The sequence below is a fragment of the Capricornis sumatraensis genome, chromosome 13, assembly GCF_032405125.1.
Source record: "Capricornis sumatraensis isolate serow.1 chromosome 13, serow.2, whole genome shotgun sequence".
In the NCBI taxonomy this organism is placed as follows: domain Eukaryota; kingdom Metazoa; phylum Chordata; class Mammalia; order Artiodactyla; family Bovidae; genus Capricornis; species Capricornis sumatraensis.
The window spans coordinates 64,206,469-64,225,176 of record NC_091081.1 but is presented as its reverse complement, the minus strand read 5'-3'; the positions used below and the strand labels follow the sequence as shown (position 1 = coordinate 64,225,176).

The 18,708-nt window shown below is 42.3% G+C and overlaps 1 protein-coding gene across 4 annotated transcripts in view; it reads left to right on the top strand.

The window, feature by feature from the left end:
* The first annotated feature begins 2,978 nt into the window (after positions 1 to 2,978).
* The window catches only part of REPS1 (RALBP1 associated Eps domain containing 1), an 88,594-nt gene continuing 72,864 nt past the window's right edge, over positions 2,979 to 18,708 (top strand). For all 4 annotated transcript variants that reach the window (XM_068985013.1, XM_068985012.1, XM_068985011.1 and 1 more), the window contains exon 1: positions 2,979 to 3,131. In XM_068985013.1, coding sequence (XP_068841114.1) covers positions 2,979 to 3,131 — 153 coding nt within the window. The remainder of the gene's footprint in view (positions 3,132 to 18,708) is intronic.

The window sequence follows — 18,708 nt, the reverse complement described above, 5'->3', positions numbered from 1 at the left end:
GGAAAGCTATGATCAACCTAGATAGCATATTCAAAAGCAGAGACACTACTTTGCCGACTAAGGTCTGTCTAGTCAAGGCTATGGTTTTTCCAGTGGTCATGTGTGGATGTGAGAGTTGGACTGTGAAGAAAGCTGAGAGCCGAAGAATTGATGCTTTTGAACTGTGGTGTTGGAGAAGACTCTTGAGAGTCCCTTGGACTCAGTCCCTTGAGAGTCCCAGTCCATTCTGAAGGAGATCAGCTCTGGGATTTCTTTGGAAGGAATGATGCTGAAGCTGAAACTCCAGTACTTTGGCCACCTCATAGGAAGAGTTGACTCACTGGAAAAGTCTCCGATGCTGGGAGGGATTGGGGGCAGGAGGAGAAGGGGATGATAGAGGATGAGATGGCTGGATGGCATCACTGACTCGATGGACGTGAGTCTGGGTGAACTCCGGGAGTTGGTGCTGGACAGGGAGGCCTGGCGTGCTATGATTCATGGGGTTGCAAAGAGTTGGACATGACTGAGCGACTGAACTGAACTGAAACAAAAATATATGTTAATGTCAGGGAGTGAAAAGTGCTACAAAGAAAAATAATTCGGATCAGGGGATAGAGAGTGGTGGTGGGGCTATTTTATTTTTATTAATGGCTGTGCTGGGTCTTCCTTGCTCTGTGTGGGCTTTTCTTGTTGCAGAGGACTGGCCTCTAGGCTTCAGCAATTGTGGTGCAGGGGCTTGGTTGCTCCTCGGCAAGTGGAATCTTCCTTGACCATGTGGAACCATTCTTGACTACGGATCAAACCCGTGTCCCCTGCATTGGCAGGCAGATTCTTAACCACTGGAGTGGTGGGGGCTATTTCAGATCAGGTGTTGAGGGAGGTCTCTCTCTGAGGAGGTGATACCTGTACAGGGACCTGAAGTGTGAGAGAACACGTCTTGCAAAGGCTTATGGGAGTGGTGGGAGCAAAGGCCCTGGGGCAGGAAAGAGCTTCAAGGTCTAGGAAAGGTGTGGAGAAAAAGAAGCTGAAGATGATCCTGAGCCAATTCCTATCTCATATGCTCCTCTCTTTTACACCTTTGGAAGACAGGACATCTGTGGGTCTCCGATCACCTCTGGTAGGTGTCCTGTAAGGGCATGTGAGGTATTGCTGTGACAGATTTAAAGTTTTAGAAATTGAGAAACTTGAGGTTAATGTCATGTTATATATGTAAGTATATAAAGTGCTGGTGTTCAAATATGGTCCCACAATCCCTCTTTGGTTTTTGTTTTCAAAAGAAAGGTAATGCAGTGCCTACAATTGTGTGTATTTTAACATTCCATTAAAGCCTGGAGTAAAATGAATAAATATTGACACTAAGTTGCATATATAAAGACTATAAATAGCCTCATGTCAGTTGAGTTGAGATTTTGCCTCCAAATGAGGTAGGGCAGGTTTTGCAGACAAAGTGTTAAAAAAAAAAAAACAAACCTTGGGGTTTTCAGTGCCTTTGAATTTTGGAATTCCAGATAGAGGATTGTAAACCTGTAATACTTTCCTTTCATGGGTCATCTGTAAGGTCAGCACTCTGCAGAGTAACTCGTAGCAGACGAAATAAAAACTCAAACTGAACAGTCTAATTCTACCCTAGCTGCTGTTTTTGAACTATTTCCTATTTGTTAAGGATAAACTATTATGATGTTCTACTTGAGACATCTCAAGAAGCATCTCCCAGATAGATGTAGAATACAACAGTGCAAACACATCGTTTTCATTAAGGAGTAAATTAGGGTCGCCAGAGCGAGCCCCTGTGGTCGGCTTAGAGTCTAAACAGGTTTATAGAGCTGATGGTGTATGTTTATGGCACTAAGCTCCTGGTGACTAGAACCACCTTGTATAACGAGATGAAGTTTGCCAGCTGTTCCCTCTATTCAGCAACTTTGTTTCTCAGGTAAACACGGTTTGGAGCCAGAGTGGGAGCTGGGTCTCAGTGGCTAGTGTCTATACGATGAGAGTTCTCAAATGGGTTGATTGCATGTTCATAGCCCTTCAGAGCACATAGAAATACTGAATTGATCCTCAGTAAGATCTGACCTCAAAGCAACACAACGCATACAGTAGTGAGAACCTGAACAACGTTCCCCTTTCACTCAATGTTTATTCACCATTCGGTGCCAGAAGCTTTGAAATAATCCAAACTGCAGCCCGTATCTAAGCTCTCCTGGTATGAATGAGCTGTGTGCCTTCCCCACTGGTCGCTGCTCCCAGGGGTCCCAGCTTTGCCTGCCCAACGCGGAGGGCGGCTCGACCCTCTGCCGCGGAGCTCCGGCCACCAGGGGGCGCTGCGGCCCCCCTCTCCCGGGAGCGGCCGAGCCAGCCCGGTGGGTGTTTCTCTCTCCCTCTCGCGCTCTCTCTTCCCGGCCTCACATCCGGGTCTGGAGCGCGGCCGCCGCTGTCAGTGTTGCTGCGGTCGCGTCGGGGGCCGGGCCGGGGCGCAGTAAATGGCGGCGGAGGGAGGCGGAGCGGCGGCCGCGCTCAGCCCTGAACCCCAGAAACTTTAGAAGCCCCACAACTTTTCCGCGAAGTGCTGCCGCTCTGGGGGCGTGGACGGAAGGGGAAGGCGAGGCGGGAAGTCTTGGGGGAAGCGGCGGGGAGCCGGAGAGACTCGAACCCGCGGCGGAGGCGGTGGCGGAGTCCGCCCCAGCCTCGCGCCGCCGCGGCCCCCGCCTCCTTCCCCGTGTTCTCCCCGCGGCCGCCGAGGCGGAGCCGGAGCCGCGCGCCGCGCGGGGCCTCGTCGGCGGCGGCGCGCCGAGCCCAGCCGGGCTCCCTCCCCGCGACCTCCGGGCCCTGTAGCTCTGACGCCCCCCGCGCGCGTGAGGCCGGGGCTCCCCGCCGCTTCGGGTCGGGGGGGCGAGGAGGAGAAGGAGGCCGAGCGGCGCGCAGTCCCCGCCGTCCCGGGGTCGCGGGGCCGGGCCCCCGGTGTTGCATGCGGGGCGGGCTGGCCGTGAACGGAGGCGAAGATGGAAGGTTTAACGCTGAGCGATGCGGAGCAGAAATACTACTCGGATCTCTTCTCCTACTGCGACATCGAGAGCACCAAGAAGGTGTCGGCCAACGGGCGAGTGTTGGAGCTGTTTCGGGCCGCGCAGCTGCCCAACGACGTGGTCCTCCAGGTAATGCCGCCGCGTCCAGGGGTCGGCCGGCCGCCGAGGGGTCGCTTCCCGGCGGCTTGGGCCTCTAGCCGCCTGCTTCCGCGGGGTGGGAGTGGGCGCCGTGTCCCGAAGGGCCGGCAGTGGGCAGGTTCCCCGGACTCCTCCGCTGCGGGCCGGGGCCGCAGGTGCCCGGGCGGCCGGGACTCGCGAGGGGGGAGGGGGTCGCTCTTCGAGGACAAAAGTCAGGCAGAGATATTGTGGAGGCTGGGGAGGGGGTGGTGGTCTCTCTATTATCTCTGGAGAGCGTAAGCCCTGTATCTCTCGGCTGCCCCGCAGAATCTGGATTTTTCAACCCTGGAAGAGCAACTTCAGATGAAAGATCTGGGATTGTTACCATGCTTTTGAATCCTTGGTCTTGGGATCTACTTTTTTTTTTCTTAAGGAAGCTGAATTCTCAAGGAGATTAAAAAATTTGAACTTTTAAGTAATAGTTTGCAAGTAGGTATGAAAAGAACTTTAACTATAGGATGCGTGGCTGGTGTAAACTGGATCGTTTTTCCATTGGGCTTCGATAGCATTTGGTGGAACTGGTGGATTGGGTTGGTAGATAAGTATTGAGCAACTGCAAGTCAAAGGTGCGTATTTGCCTCAATGCCCTAGAGGATCGAGGAGAGTTAAGTTTTAAGTTTTCTCCGTCTTATCTAATGTATGTGGTGAGCATTGATGTTACTCTGGGTCCCATGAGTCATAGCTGCTAGTAAGATTTTGTCTAAACAGCGTATCAGAAACAGGTTTTAAGCTTTCCTCTTTATGATGATCCAAACCAGTTATCCAGATCTCCAAAACTTACTGCCATGTGCATAGGTATGATGTAGTATATTGCAGAGAGCCCTGAATCAGGAGTTTTCGGGCCTGGACCCTTGACCCCGACTCTATTAACCCGCAGTGTGACTTTGGGCCAGGCGCTTTAAACTCTTCAAGCCTAAGTGTGCTTAGAATGAGGGTCAAGTTCCTTCTGAGGAACCTTCTGGGAAATATAAAAATGTCCACACAGGCCTCTCTTTTTAGAAGTTATCTGTGCGTTAATTGTGACTAAATTGAACGAGTTCTTTTCGCATAATCTGGTTTATGTTGCTTTTTAAAAATTTTGGGAGGAAAATTGGGCGTCCACACCAGCAGCTGGGAGTCTCATATTCATTCTGCTGAAGAGACAAAGTAAATATTTTAGGCTCTACTGGCCACATACAGTCTCTGTATGTATATTCTTTGTTTTTGTTCTTGCAGTCTTTTAAAAATGTAAAAATCACTTTTAGCTCAGGGGCATACAAAACAGGGCCTCTAACTGCTGACCCCTGCTGTGTGGGTACTGTATGTTCCCCATATGGCTTTGGAGTTAGACTTACAGGAACATACTCACTAATGATTTTGCTCTTTTTGTAGAAATACGTTCAAGACATTAGAAAACTAAAATTAAGGGGGAACCTCTCGTTTTCTGTTTGGTTTCTTTCTTTGGGGTAGGGCAAGCAGAAATCGACGACATTCATATTTTTAAGAGTGCATGAAGACTTTAGGACATTATATTATTGTTTAGGATAGAAATTAATTAACCTTTGCTTCAAACATGTTTAACCCAGTCCAACTTATTTTTATGTCATGCTCAATTTTATTTACACTCAAAAATAAATTTCTATTGCCTTTGTTTAAGAGAACTTAAATAGCATAAATATTCAGGATTCAGTTATATTAATAAGCTGGAAACTGTAAAAACTCCCTAAAGCACAGTTCTTATAGCTTTCTGGGTATCTTGAAGGCAATTTACTTAAAAAATTGGCCTAGGAGATAAAATGTGGAACAAAAGAGGAATGTGGGCTTAATTCCCTAATGGAAGCTTAGGATTGTCGGAAAACAGTCCTCCCTTGCTTCCTAAGTTGAAAACATTTGGAGCAGCTCACATACAAATTAGCACTGGGCTAGGTGTTGCAGGACATCACAGCAGGAGTAAGAAGTTCTCAAGAACCTTGTAAGCTCCAGAAATAAACATGTAACAAAGCAGTGTGAATGTCATGAGATGGATAAAGGAGAGTATGACTAAGAAAGGGCTCTTCATTTAATTCAGATGGACCTTACAGTAGTATGGAGGGATGAAGAGGATTTCCAGGCAGAGGTAAAACATGGCCAGAGGTAGAAAGTGTGAGAAGGACCCTTTGCAAGGACTAGCAGATAGTCAGATTTTGCCAAAGCTGTATGTTCTGGAGATACTGGCACTTAGAGACCACATTGGGAAAGATTTTGAAGAACAGGCCAATTTCATATTTCAGGAGGCAGTGGAGGCTCACTGATAGTTTTTGACTTCAAGTGAGAAAGAGATCAGAGGCTAGGGAAAGAGGCTCGAGCAGTGGTTCAGAATAGAAGCTACATACTGGGCACCCAAACCAGGTGACAGCAGCAGAACAGAAGAGGAGGGGCTGGATGAACAGGTCTGTGTTAGTGAAGGGCGGTTAGGTGGCCGCAGTGTGAGGTGTTCTGTGGGAGAATGTTTGAGACTGGGTGGAGAGCTTTGAACTAATTGTGAAGGTGGCAGGGAGTTACAGATTTAAGAGAACTGACTCATAAAAGCTGTTCTTTAGGAGGCATTTCTGGTGGCTCAGACAGTAAAGAATCTACCTGCAGTGCAGGAGATCTGGGTTCCATCCCTGGATTGGGAAGATTCACCGGAGAAGGGAATGGCAACCCACTCCAGTATTCTTGCCTGAAGAATTCCATGGCCAGAGGTGCCTAGCGGGCCACAGTCCACGGGGTCACAAAGAGTCGGACATGACTGAGCTACTAACGCACTTAGGAGGCATTTAGGAGACCAGAGCAACTGAAAGTAGAGGGAAGAAGAAACTGGGGGACTGATTCTTTCATATGTAAATGAAGTGATGAGGAACAGGGCCAAGGAACTTAAATGTGGGAGTGGGGACGGCTAGGGGGAAGGGGATTTTGCCACCCACAAGGCCCTTAGAGACATATTTGGTTATCATAGCTCAGAGGGAGGGAGCAGTTCTACTGGCGTCTAGTGGATAGAGGCAAGAGTGCTGCTAAACAGCCTGCAATGCACAGGACAGCTCCAACAACAGAGTCATCTGGCTCAAAATGTCAGTAGTGCCAAGATTTAGAAAACTGATCTGGACTCTGGTGGTAACAGTTGATCAGAAAATGAGGTTGAAGATACAGTAGAGGATGCTGGAGGTAGACCTGATGAGCCTGGGTTAGCTGGTGATATTTTGATAAGAGAAGAGAAGGGCGCGGTTTATTCTCTGTAGGACACCACTCACAGTTACAGAAGGGGCAGGAAGAGGGCCTGATTTCTGAAGAGAAATTGATCAGTTTGTTTTCAGGTGTTTTGAGATGGCAGTGCAGTACTCCAGGAGAGAGTTGGTGATGTGTGAATGTCCACTCTGAGTGCTGGGTCTTACAGTGAAATTTGTGTGTTTGGGATTTCTCCTCTGCCTTTCTCACCTGCATATCTTGGAGGTGGAGACCAGACAGCTTCTCACACTGTAGGCATGCATTTTTACACATCAAGGCTTTGATTGATGTAGTAGTTTTCAGCATTTGTTAATAAAAGTCATGAGAAGACTGAGTCATCTGAGGAATGAGTATAGAGAACAAAGAACAGAGGGCCCAGAACTAAAGGAGAAAGGAACTGGCCTTTATTGAGTGCCTATTGTGTTCTTTTACTGTGCAGGTCATTTTCATGCAGGAACTCATTTGATCCTTGCAAAACAATCCTGTGAAGAGAGTATTATTCTTATTTATTAACTAGAAACTTGATAATCAAGGCAGAGAAGTGTTAAATAACTAGGTAGTGAATAGAATACCTCTCATTTACCATTATTTCTTGCCACCTGTCAGTTCTTTCCTACTTTTCACTGTTCATGTACTTGGTTTGCCCATAGTTCTTACAAAGACTAGAGATTTTAAATGATTTGATGTTGAGTTATATGTGGATTTCCTCATTTGCAAAATAAATATTTTTATCCATGATGATGTCTGGAAATAAAGTCACTTCAGAGAACTAGGAGGATTCTTGTGTATGGTATCCTGAGTTTCACATTGCAACACTGTCTTGGACTTCCCTCATGGTCCAGTGGGTAAGAATCTGCCTGCCGACGCAGGAGACATGGATTTGATTCCTGATTTGGGAAGATCCCACTTGTCTCGGAGCAACTAAGCCCATGCACCATAACTGCTGAGCCCATGTACTGCAGCGCCTGAAGTCCGCATCCCTAGAGCCTGGGCTCTGCAACAGGAGAAGCAATGTTCGTTACACTTGTTTGGGAATACCAGAGTAAAACCTGTTCTGAATATAAGGGTTTGTTTGGGGAGACAGTGTGTTAATTGATGAAGTGAATGAGCTAGAGCTTCATAGTATTATGTGCCACACCAGAGAGGAACAAGACTAGGCGGAGAAAAATCTGGCTCATAGGGTTTAATCATGAGGAATTTTGCTGTCTGCTGAGCGTGAAAATATTCAGTGGCTTAAAAATAATCTTCAGAATTATTTTTTAAATGTTAGGGAAGGTATGCTATTTACCACACCAATCAGTATGTTTTTCTAGCTTTTATTTAAAATTTATACTTTGGAAAATGTTTTAAAACTTCATATAGACTTAGAATGCACAACAGCTTGATAAAAGGTTCTAGTAATAATTGTTCTTTTATTAAAGATTATAAGAAGTGTACCCATTAATGAATCTGAGAAAATCTTTTAGTTCATTTGTGTTGAGCAATATCTTGGTAGAACATTTGAATAACACATTTGTTTAGTGAAGGAAGAGTGATAATAATGAAACGTGAGCCATTTTATTTTTCTTTTGGAATTTGTTCAATTATATGATCTACTCAGTAATAAGATTAAAATAAAGAAGCAGAGCTTCATTTATGCATTGAAAGTTGCAGACTTAATAAATGTCAGGTTTGTTCTGGAGAAGTGATTTTTTTTTCATTTGTAATCACTAAAATAATTATCAGTCTGTGCAGCTCAATTGTGTCTGACTCTTTGCGACCCCATGAATCACAGCACGCCAGGCCTCCCTGTCCATTACCAACTCCCGGAGTTCACTCAGACTCACGTCCATCAAGTCGGTGATGCCATCCAGCCATCTCATCCTCTGTCGTCCCCTTCTCCTCCTGCCCCCAATCCCTCCCAGCATCAAAGTCTTTTCCAATGAGTTAACTCTTCCTATGAGGTGGCCAAAGTACTGGAGTTTCAGCTTTAGCATCATTCCCTCCAAAGAAATCCCAGAGCTGATCTCCTTCAGAATGGACTGGTTGGATCTCCTTGCAGTCCAAGGGACTCTCAAGAGTCTTCTCCAACACCACAGTTCAAAAGCATCAATTCTTCGGCTCTCAGCTTTCTTCACAGTCCAACTCTCACATCCATCCATGACTTCTGGAAAAACTATAGCCTTGACTAGATAGACCTTAGTCGGCAAAGTAATGTCTCTGCTTTTGAATATGCTATCTTGGTTGATCATAGCTTTTCTTCCAAGAAGTAAGCGTCTTTCAATTTCATGGCTGCAGTCAACATCTGCAGTGATTTTGGAGCCCCCCAAAATAAAGTCTGACACTGTTTCCACTGTTTCCCCATCTATTTCCCATGAAGTGATGGGACCAGATGCCATGATCTTCGTTTTCTGAATATAACACACTATAAAAATGATCTTACCTTAAACACTTTACACAGTTGAAAAACACTGTTTGAGAAAGAAGTCACATTTATTGGCTTTCTGTAGTATCATATTTACTTAAATAATTTTTTTTCCTTATAAGGTACTTTGAATCTTTTTCTTTTCTTTAGCCAGTAGTCCAGAGTTAGTCTTAATAACTTGAGAATTCAAGCTAGGCGTTTTGACGGAGCTCTAAAAGAATGTGAGAAGTTGATGTGTAAAGGATCACTAAACATGGGAGACAAGTTCCAGCCCTGCCCCTGAGGTGATTACTTATTGCCTGGATTTTAGTTCTCACCATGGAAATGATTGAATTGGGTTTTTTATTTTTTATACTTTTTTGGCCACACTATGCAGCATATGGGATCTCAGTTGCTCAAGCAAGGATTGAACTTATGCCCCCTGCGTTGGAAGCTCAGAGTCTTAACCACTGGACTGCCAGAGAAGTTCCTGATTGGGTTTTTTAACGAAGAGGTTACAGTGTAGGAATGGCTACTCTGTCCAGCCACATCCTTAAGAAAGTAGTCACTCAGACTTGAAATTAGTTGATACCCTATTTTGAAGCTGGAATTGATTTCTTTTATGCACTTTGGGAGATACGAAGAGGTGAATCTTGCCTAGAGTGCTGAAGTGACCGTGTATATAAGAGGGAACTGAGGCAAGGTTGTACAATCCATGATACTTAGTTCTTCAGGGCTCTGGCCAGTGAGAATTTGATGGGTAATAAGACTTGGCATTTTTTATGTTTGCCCTGATAATATATTTCATTTTCTGTAGTCTTTGATAGATGCATATGATAGATGCATCTTGATTTGTTTTTTCCCTCTACCTCTTTGTAAGGAATTTATGGCTGATGAGTTGCATATATAGGCATGACAAAAATCAGGAGATGATAATCACATGGCTCAGAAATCTTTTTTTAAGTTCATGAGTGAAAGCGAAGTCGCTCAGTCGTGTCCCCATGGTCTGTAGCCTACCAGGCTCCTTCCTCTGTCCATGGGATTTTCCAGGCAATAGTACTGGAGTGGATTGCCATTTCCTTCTCTAAATTTTGTTGCAGTTTGATAAATTATAGGACTTAAAATGCTTAAAAGAAACTACACTTCTTTTGTTTCAAGAATTGACTATGTTGAATTTGAGTCTCTTGTTACATGATGAAGACAGAATTTATTAAACTGTGTATTTCCTTCAAACCTCTTGTGGTTGTGGAATCCTTTGAGATGCTGGTCCACATGCTGGATGTCTGCTTAGAAGACTTAGTTACACAAAAGTCTGCATATAATTTGGGGTTGCCAGCCTTCCCCTAACCTAGCCAAGCTTGTCCCATGGACCTCTACATTAAGACAGTTTTAAGGAACAGCACGCAGACCTGGAAAAGCTGACCATAAGTCTTTCTTAAATCAGTTTTGTATAATTTCAGAAAGTACTTCATGGCTACTATTTATGTTTGGGTTGTATATGCAGTGGTGAAAACTCAGGAATCTTCCCAGCCTTCATGGATTATAAATTGTGGTAATGTTTAAAAGGAAAAGAACTGTGTTAATACAGAATGGTGGGAGGCTATACGATCCTACCTAAGTGTAAGGAAAGACCTCTATGAGGAGATGGGGGCATAGCAAGAGAACAAAAATGAGATGTTTCACATAGAGGGAATGAGCATGTTAAGGGCTGGAACAGTATACGAAGAACTTGGTGTGTTTGTTGAGATGAAAGCTGGAGAAGTATGGGCAAGAGGCGAGAATGGCAGGGACCACGTGCTGCAGGGCCTTGTACACAGGGATCAAGCATTTGGATTATGAACGACTGAAAGTTTATGTTCGGGGTAGTTCAGTTCAGTTCAGTCGCTCAGTCGTGTCCGATTTGCAACCCCATGGACTGCGGCACACCAGGCCTCTCTGTCCATCACCAACTCCCGGAGTTCACTCAAACTCATGTCCACTGAGTAGGGGATGCCATCCAACCATCTCATCCTCTGTCGTCCCCTTCTCCACCAGCCTTCAATCTTCCCCAGCATCAGGGTCTTTTCCAATGAGTCACATCAGGTGGCCAAAGTATTGGGAGTTTCAGCATCAGTCCTTCCAATGAATATTCAGGACTGATTTCCTTTAGCATAGACTGGTTGGATCTCCTTGCAGTCCAAGGGACTCTCAAGAGTCTTCTCCAACACCACAGTTCAAAAGCATCAATTCTTCGGCACTCAGCTTTCTTCACAGTCCAACTCTCGCATCCATACATAACCACTGGAAAAACCATAGCTTTGACTAGATGGACCTTTGTAATGTAAAAGTAAAAAAAGTAATGTCTCTGCTTTTTAATATGCTATCTAGGTTGGTTATAACTTTTCTTCCAAGGAGTAAGCGTCTTTTAATTTCATGGCTGCAGTCACCATCTGCAGTGATTTTGGAGCCCAGAAAAATAAAGTCAGACACTATTTCCAGTGTTTCCCCATCTTTTTGTCATGAAGTGATGGGACCAGATGCCATGGTCTTAGTTTTTTGAATGTTGAGCTTTAAGCCAACTTTTTCACTCTCCTCTTTCACATTCATCAAGAGGTTCTTTAGTTCTTCGCTTTCTGCCATAAGAGTGGTGTCATCTGCATATCTGAGGTTATTAATATTTCTCCCGGCAATCTTGATTCCAGCTTGTGTTTCATCCAGTCTTAACATCACTCTGCATATAAGTTAAATAAGCAGGCTGACAATATACAGCCTTGACGTACTCCTTTCCCAATTTGGAACCAGTCTGTTTTTCCATGTCCAGTTCTAACTCTTGCTTCCTGACCTGCATTCAGATTTCTCAAGAGGCAGGTCAGGTGGTCTGGTATTCCCATCTCTTTCAGAATTTTCCACAGTTTATTGTGATCCACACAGTCAAAGGCTTTGGCATAGTCAATAAAGCAGAAGTAGATGTTTTTCTGGAACTCTCTTGCATTTTCCATGATCCATCGGATGTTGGCAATTTGATTTCTGGTTCCTCTGCCTTTTTTAAAACCAGCTTGAACATCTGGAAATTCACGGTTCATGTACTGTTGAAGCCTGGCTTGGAGAATTTTGAGCATTACTTTACTAGCGTGTGAGATGAGTGCAGTTGTGTGGTAGTTTGAGCATTCTTTGGCGTTGCCTTTCTTTGGGATTGGAATGAAAACTGACCTTTTCCAGTCCTGTGGCCACTGCTGAGTTTTTCAAATTTGCTGGCATATTGAGGGCAGCGGGGGAGTGACAGCGTCTTAATTATATTTGTCAGAGGTTACCCTGCTGTGTAGAGAAGATTGGCCACTAGATATGCAGTAATTCAGGCAGGAGACATGATGGCTTAGATTAGTGAGGTGGTGGTAGGGTGGAGAGGAGTGGACAGGCTTGAGGTATTTGTAGGTGGTAGACATAGTGGGACATGATAGTGAATTGGATATGGAATGTAATGGAAGAAAGAATTCAGGGATCTTGTTGCAAGTGACTATTACTGAATGGGTGGGAAAGAAATAGGCTTTTTAAAAGGGGGTTTTGTTTTATTTGGGTAATGGTGAATTCTGCAGTTTTCTTTTGTCAGTCTTAAATTCTCAGAAGCCTGTAAGATTAAACCTCTATCAGAGAGGATCAGCAAATCCTTGACTTGGAGATGTCAGTTTAAAGATCACCAGTGTGTTTGTTGTTCAGTTGCTAAGCTGTGTCTGACTCTTCGCAACCTCATGAGCTGAAGCTCTCTTGGCTTCCCTGTCCTTCACTGTCTTCCAGGGTTTATTCAGACTCATGTCCATTGAATCAGTGATGCTATCCAGCCGTCTCATCTTCTGTGGCCCCCTTCTCCTGCCCTCAGTCTTTCCCAGCATCATATTTTTTTCCAATGATGTATTGGAGCTTCAGCTTCAGCATCAGTCCTTCCAGTGAATATTCAGAGTTGGCTTCCTTTAGGATTGACTGGTTTGATCTCCTTGCTGTCCAAAGGATTCTCAAGAGCCTTCTCCATCTTTACAGTTTGAAAGCATCAATTCTTTGGTGCTTAGCCTTCTTTATATCCAGCTCTTACATCCGTACAGGACTACTGGAAAAACCTGACTGTATGGATCTTTGTCAGCAAAGTGATGTTTGTGTTTTACTATGCTGTCCAGGTTTGTCATAGCTTTCCTTCCAAGGAGCAAATGTCTTTAATGTCATGGCTGCAGTCACCATCTGCAGTGATTAGTGATATTCAAAGCCATGAAAATAGGTGAAATCCCTGAAGAAGAGAATATAGAGAGGAAAGAAGAATTGGTTAGAAATAGAACCCTGAGGAACACTACATTTCTAAGTTGGGAAAACTGGAAGTCCTTTACTAAGAAGGACAGCCTGAGTGGAAATTGGGAATATATATTGGATCATGTCGTGGATGCCAAGTAATGCAACTGTTTCAAAAAAGGAATAGTTAATTCTTGAGTTTGGCTGAGAGGGTGAGACAGTATGGGCAGAAATATGACCTTCGGATTTGGCAACCTAATGGTCATCAGTGACTATAATGAGCCTGTGTCACAGACTGGTAGAGATGGAAGCCAGATTTGAGTGACTTACAGTGGGACATACAGTGACCCAGGAACTAGAAATTGGGTTTAAAGAAGTTAAAGGAAACAGACACAGGGCCGAAGTTGAGGTATGAGGATTTAAAGGAAGTCTTTTGTTTTTTTGAGTGTATGAGAAATGCCACAGCATGGTTTTAGTTGTTAGGATTAATAAGGGAAGGAAGGAGGATGAGGAGAGACGTCCTTGAGAAAGCAAGAATGGCCTAGGAACCTGACTACACAGTACAGCAGTTCTCTGATAGGAAACAGATAATGTCCACAGTTCCAAAAGGAAGAGAGAAGGGGAAATGTATTCCCAGTAGCATCAAAAAGAATAGAACACTTAGCAATAAACTTTAAAAACAACAACAAAAAACCAAGATGTTTTTATTACAAAACATTAACCGAGGGAATTTAAATAAGATTTTTGTTTGTTTGTTTTGGGCGCACTACAAGGCCTGTGGAATACTAGTTCCCAACCAGGGATTGAACCCAGGCCCTCAGCAGTGAGAGTGTGTGGAGTTCCAACCACTGGACCAGGGAATTCTCTTAAATAAGATTTAAATAAATGGGGAGATAATCTGTGTTCATAGACTGGATGATTGAATGGTAAGATGATAATTCTCCCCCAGTTTGACCTATAGATTCAATAAAATACCTGCAGAAATTCTAGTAGACTCTTACAGATGTTGCCCAGCCGATCCTAAAATGTATAAGGAAATGCAAAGGATCGAGCATAGCCAGACCCCTTTTGAAAACAAACAAAACAGGAGACTTACCTTGCCTAACTGTAAAACTGGTATGATCTGTAGTGGCCAGGACAGTGTGATTGGCACGAGGGTAAGCATTATCGACGCCCCCTTACAGTTACGTTCACTTGGTATTTTTAAAAAGTGCTAGGACAATTCAATGAGGAAAGGGTAGTCTTTTTAACAAATAGTGCTAGGACAGTTGGATATCTGTGTGTTTTTAAAAAGTGGATTTTAATATACTGTTTTATATATTAATACTTCACACCACACATCAAATTATTTCTAAATCATAGACTTTGTAAATTTATCATTGTAAAACTAAAGCTATAAAAATTCTAAATGATTACATAGGAGGAAATCTTTGTGACCATATGTTAGTGTTCCTAGATAAGACACCAAAAGCATGAATCATAAAAGAAAAAGTAATAAATTGGACTTCTTTAATGAAGTTTTAAAACTTATACTTCAGAAGATAGTTAAAAAGACAAGCCACAGACTCACAGAAAATATTTGCATATTGCAAACTTGGTAAAAGTCTTTAATCTAGAATATATAAAGAAGTCTTACAATTCAATTATAAAGGAAAAAAGCAATTTAAAAATGGGCAAAAGAGTTGAATAGATATTTCACCAAAGGAGATGTTATGAATGGCAAATAAGCATATGAAGTGATATTCAACATTAGTCATTGAGGAAATGCAAATTGAACTGCAATGGTGTATTGTCACACATCCACTTAAATGGCTACAATTTAAAAGACTGGCATTCTCTAATATTATTAATGTGTAGAAACTGAAATCCTTACATACTACTTGGAAATGTAAATGCTACAGCCATTTTGGAAAAGTTTGATTGTTTCTTTAAAAGTTAAACATATGCTTACCATACGAACCAGCAGTTCCACTCTTAGGAATCTATCCAACAGAAATATAGATGTGTGCCCACAGAGAATTGTGTATGTCCATTTTAGCCGTATTCACAATAGCCAAAAATTGGAAAACAATCCAGATGTCCCTCAAATGGTGATAAGCAATATATGGTATATCCATACAATGCAGTACTTTCCTATAAAAAATAAGGAACAAATTACTGATAAATGCTACAGCAGAAGTGGATATCAAAAACATAAGAAGTAACAGAAGCCAAACATTAAAGAGTATATGCTCTGTGGTTGCATTTATATGAAATGTTTAGAAATACAGAAAACAGGATGGATACCTGAGGCCAGGGCAGAAATGGAAGCACTAGAGGAAAATTTGGAGGGTGATGTGATGGAAAAGTTCTAAAACTGGATGAATTTTCTTAAAGCTCAGTGAACGGCACAGTTTTTGTGAAGTATAAATTATGCCTCAAAGCTGTGAATTAAAACTTTAACAATTTGGAGGGTGAGGAGAAGGCATGAACTTGTCCTCTTGGAGAATGTGCAGGTGAGTGGTAGCGAATAAAGGGCCCTTTGTGCTGTCTGTGTAACTTATATAACAAAGCCTCAGTGTCACTTAATGTAATGTGGCATTTGGTTATGCATTTGTGTTTTGAATATCATATGGAAGATGACATATCAATAGATATTATGTATGAAGGACATTGCCATATGAAGATTCATTACAGCTGGGTATGAATAAGCACATTAATAGATGAAGAAGGGGCTGAAAAACTTGTGATGTGAAATAATGGAAATTAACTTCTATCTATTAACTTTGGGTGGTATGCTGACTTTATATACATTTAATTCAGATACTTTATGGAAAATTACAGAAATTAATACTTTAATCCAAGTTTGAAATAATTGTGCCCAATAAGTAATAATTTTAATGAAATAGTGGTTTCAGTCTACAGGACTACTTCTGGTTGCTTCCTTTTATTGAAATAATTACTGTCACTATCATGACTTTTTTTTGTCATTAAAAAAAAGCTTCTGTTACTTAGTCACCAGTTTGTTGTCTGTGTAGTCTCTCTACATTGCTGTATCCAGTCTGAGGTATAGTAGATAGATCTTGGGCCACATTATATTAATCTGCTCCTTTGGATAAAAAATAGTTTCTGAGAGTGCTGATCTAAGAGTGATTATTGCCTCTTATCTGTGGATTATGTAAAAAGGTGTATCTATGTCCTTAAAAAATGGAATTATTGTCTAGAAACTGTTCAAGAGTATTTTTTATTTTCTTTAAGTCTCATTTGTGGTTAGAAAGATCAGAGATTTGACTCCTTAAACTACAGAATGTTTATTGGTATTGTATGTTGTTATTACTTGTTTTATAAGAATTCATATTTTTTCTAAAGCACTTAATTATATTTCATAGAAAAGCATTTACTTATAACACCCTTGTGATTTTCTGTGTCAACAAGTATTGTATGTGGTCAGAATACATAAGACTTAGGAATGTGACGGTTCTGGGTTTGGATCTCCACCTCAGTGCTCATTGACTTTCTTGCTCTGAGCAAGTACATTAACCTCTTTTAAAGACTCCATTTCCTCATTTGTAGACTGAGGATGATACCAAATCCAAAAGTTTCGTAATACCACAGTGAAGTAACATGTAAACATCTAGTGTAGTGCCTGGCTCTCAGAGGGTGAGCAAAGTTTTGTTCACTCAAGCTCTGCTCTGTTAAGGAAAACTCATAATTTGTAGGATCTTGGCTTTTAATAGTAGTAAAAGTCTCTACATTGTTTTTCAAACCTAGCTTTATACCTTTTGTTGTTTTTGTTGCATTGAACTTAACACACTGCCCCCAGTCCTTTGATCCTATCAATATTGCCTTATGTTTCTCCCTTTTACCCTGTAATTAGCGGATTTGTCCTTCTGAAGTTTACCCCAAAAGATTAAAATAAAAGATGGTTCTGATGTCCTGAGTCTACGTGACTTGCTGAGTGATGATAACCATTAACAGAAATAAAGAAGTGGAGGAAGGGGTCTAGTTTAGTTGAGAGCAATGTGCTGAATTTGGATGTGCTGAGTGAGCACACACACCCATGTCATGTTCAGTCCATCTGGGTAGCAAGGTTTAGTAGGCATTTGAAAGCTTGTGAGCAGCAACTGGGTGGCTTTAGAAGCTTTTGCAGACTTGGTAGTGTCTCCTGAATAAGGCCATTCGATAGAAATGATAGGTGCAAACTTAACTTACTGTATTTGAAATGTCCTTTCAGAGTAGATGGTAAATTGCACTTCTGTGTAGAGGTTTAGGTATTCTCACTTAAACGACTTAAAATTTTTTCTGAAACTATCTTGAGACTGTTAGCAGAAGACAAGGTGAATGAGGAAGTCACATCTCTTTACCTGAACTTAGTCCAGCCTCCAAGAGTTGAACCTTGGATGTTAAACCCAAAAGGTGTTTGCACATTTAAATCAAGAGGTCTTAGCTTTTTGCAAGCAAGTTCCAAAGCAAGGGCTCAGACAGTAAAGCGTCTGCCTACAATGCGGGAGATCCGGGTTCAATCCCTGGATTGGGAAGATCCCCTGGAGAAGGAAATGGCAACCCACGCCAGTACTCTTGCCTGGAAAATCCCATGGATGGAGGAGCCTAGTAGGGTATAGTCCATGTGGTTGCAAAGAGTCGGACATGACTGAGCGACTTCACTTCCAAAGCAAAAGAATTGCTTTCAGCATTTCATTGCAGTTCTGTGCTTCTCATTTAAAACAAGATCTCTTTTAATCTTTATAAGCCTGCCAGATATTGTTATTCCTATTTCATTAATAAAAAATTGGGTGCTGTCTTAATACTCAAGAATTAGTAGATGTGTGGATCAATTCCTTGAGGGTGAGTCACCTTGTATTGTTGCTGTACAATTTCTTCAAGGGTGGTTCTGTTGAATTCTGCTTTCCATATATTCAGAATTTTTTTTTCTATTTAATATCTTATCTTATTATAATATCTTATAATATCTTCCATGCACCATTCATGAATTCAGCAAATACTATTATTAAACATCTAAGCATCAGGGTATACTAATCTCCTAAGCTCCAAGAATATAGTAGGGGATCAGTGTTCCTATCTGGTTCACCACTATCTCTGGCACATTGTTGTCAGTTAACATTGTTGAGTGTTGAATGGGTGAGCATGGATTTATCCTTTCCCCTCCTCCACGTATCTTTGCTTATCACTAACTTGACTATATATATTGCACCCAATTCAAATAATAATAATAGTGTAGTGCCTACTCTATGTCAGACACTGTTTGCACTCTTCTACAGATTGGTTTTTCAGTATTGTGAAATGGATAGTTTATTATGCCTGCTTTTAAAATGAAGATAAAGAAAGGACAAGTGTTAACTTCTCCAAGGTCATACAACTCCTAAGTGGTAAAGCTGAGATTTAAGTAGTCCTTTTTTTTAAAATCACTGTGCTCTGCTTCCTAAGTATTATATGATTAAATACTTATTATCTCACTTCCATGCTCATATCTTTACCCTCTACTATATCTCTTGTGTATCCTGCTAAGTCACTTCAGTCGTGTCCAACTCTGTGCGACCCCAGAGACGGCAGCCCACCAGGCTCCCCTGTCCCTGGGATTCTCCAGGCAAGAACACTGGAGTGGGTTGCCATTTCCTTCTCCAGTGCATGAAAGTGAAAGGTGAAAGTGAAGTCGCTCAGTCGTGTCCGACTCTT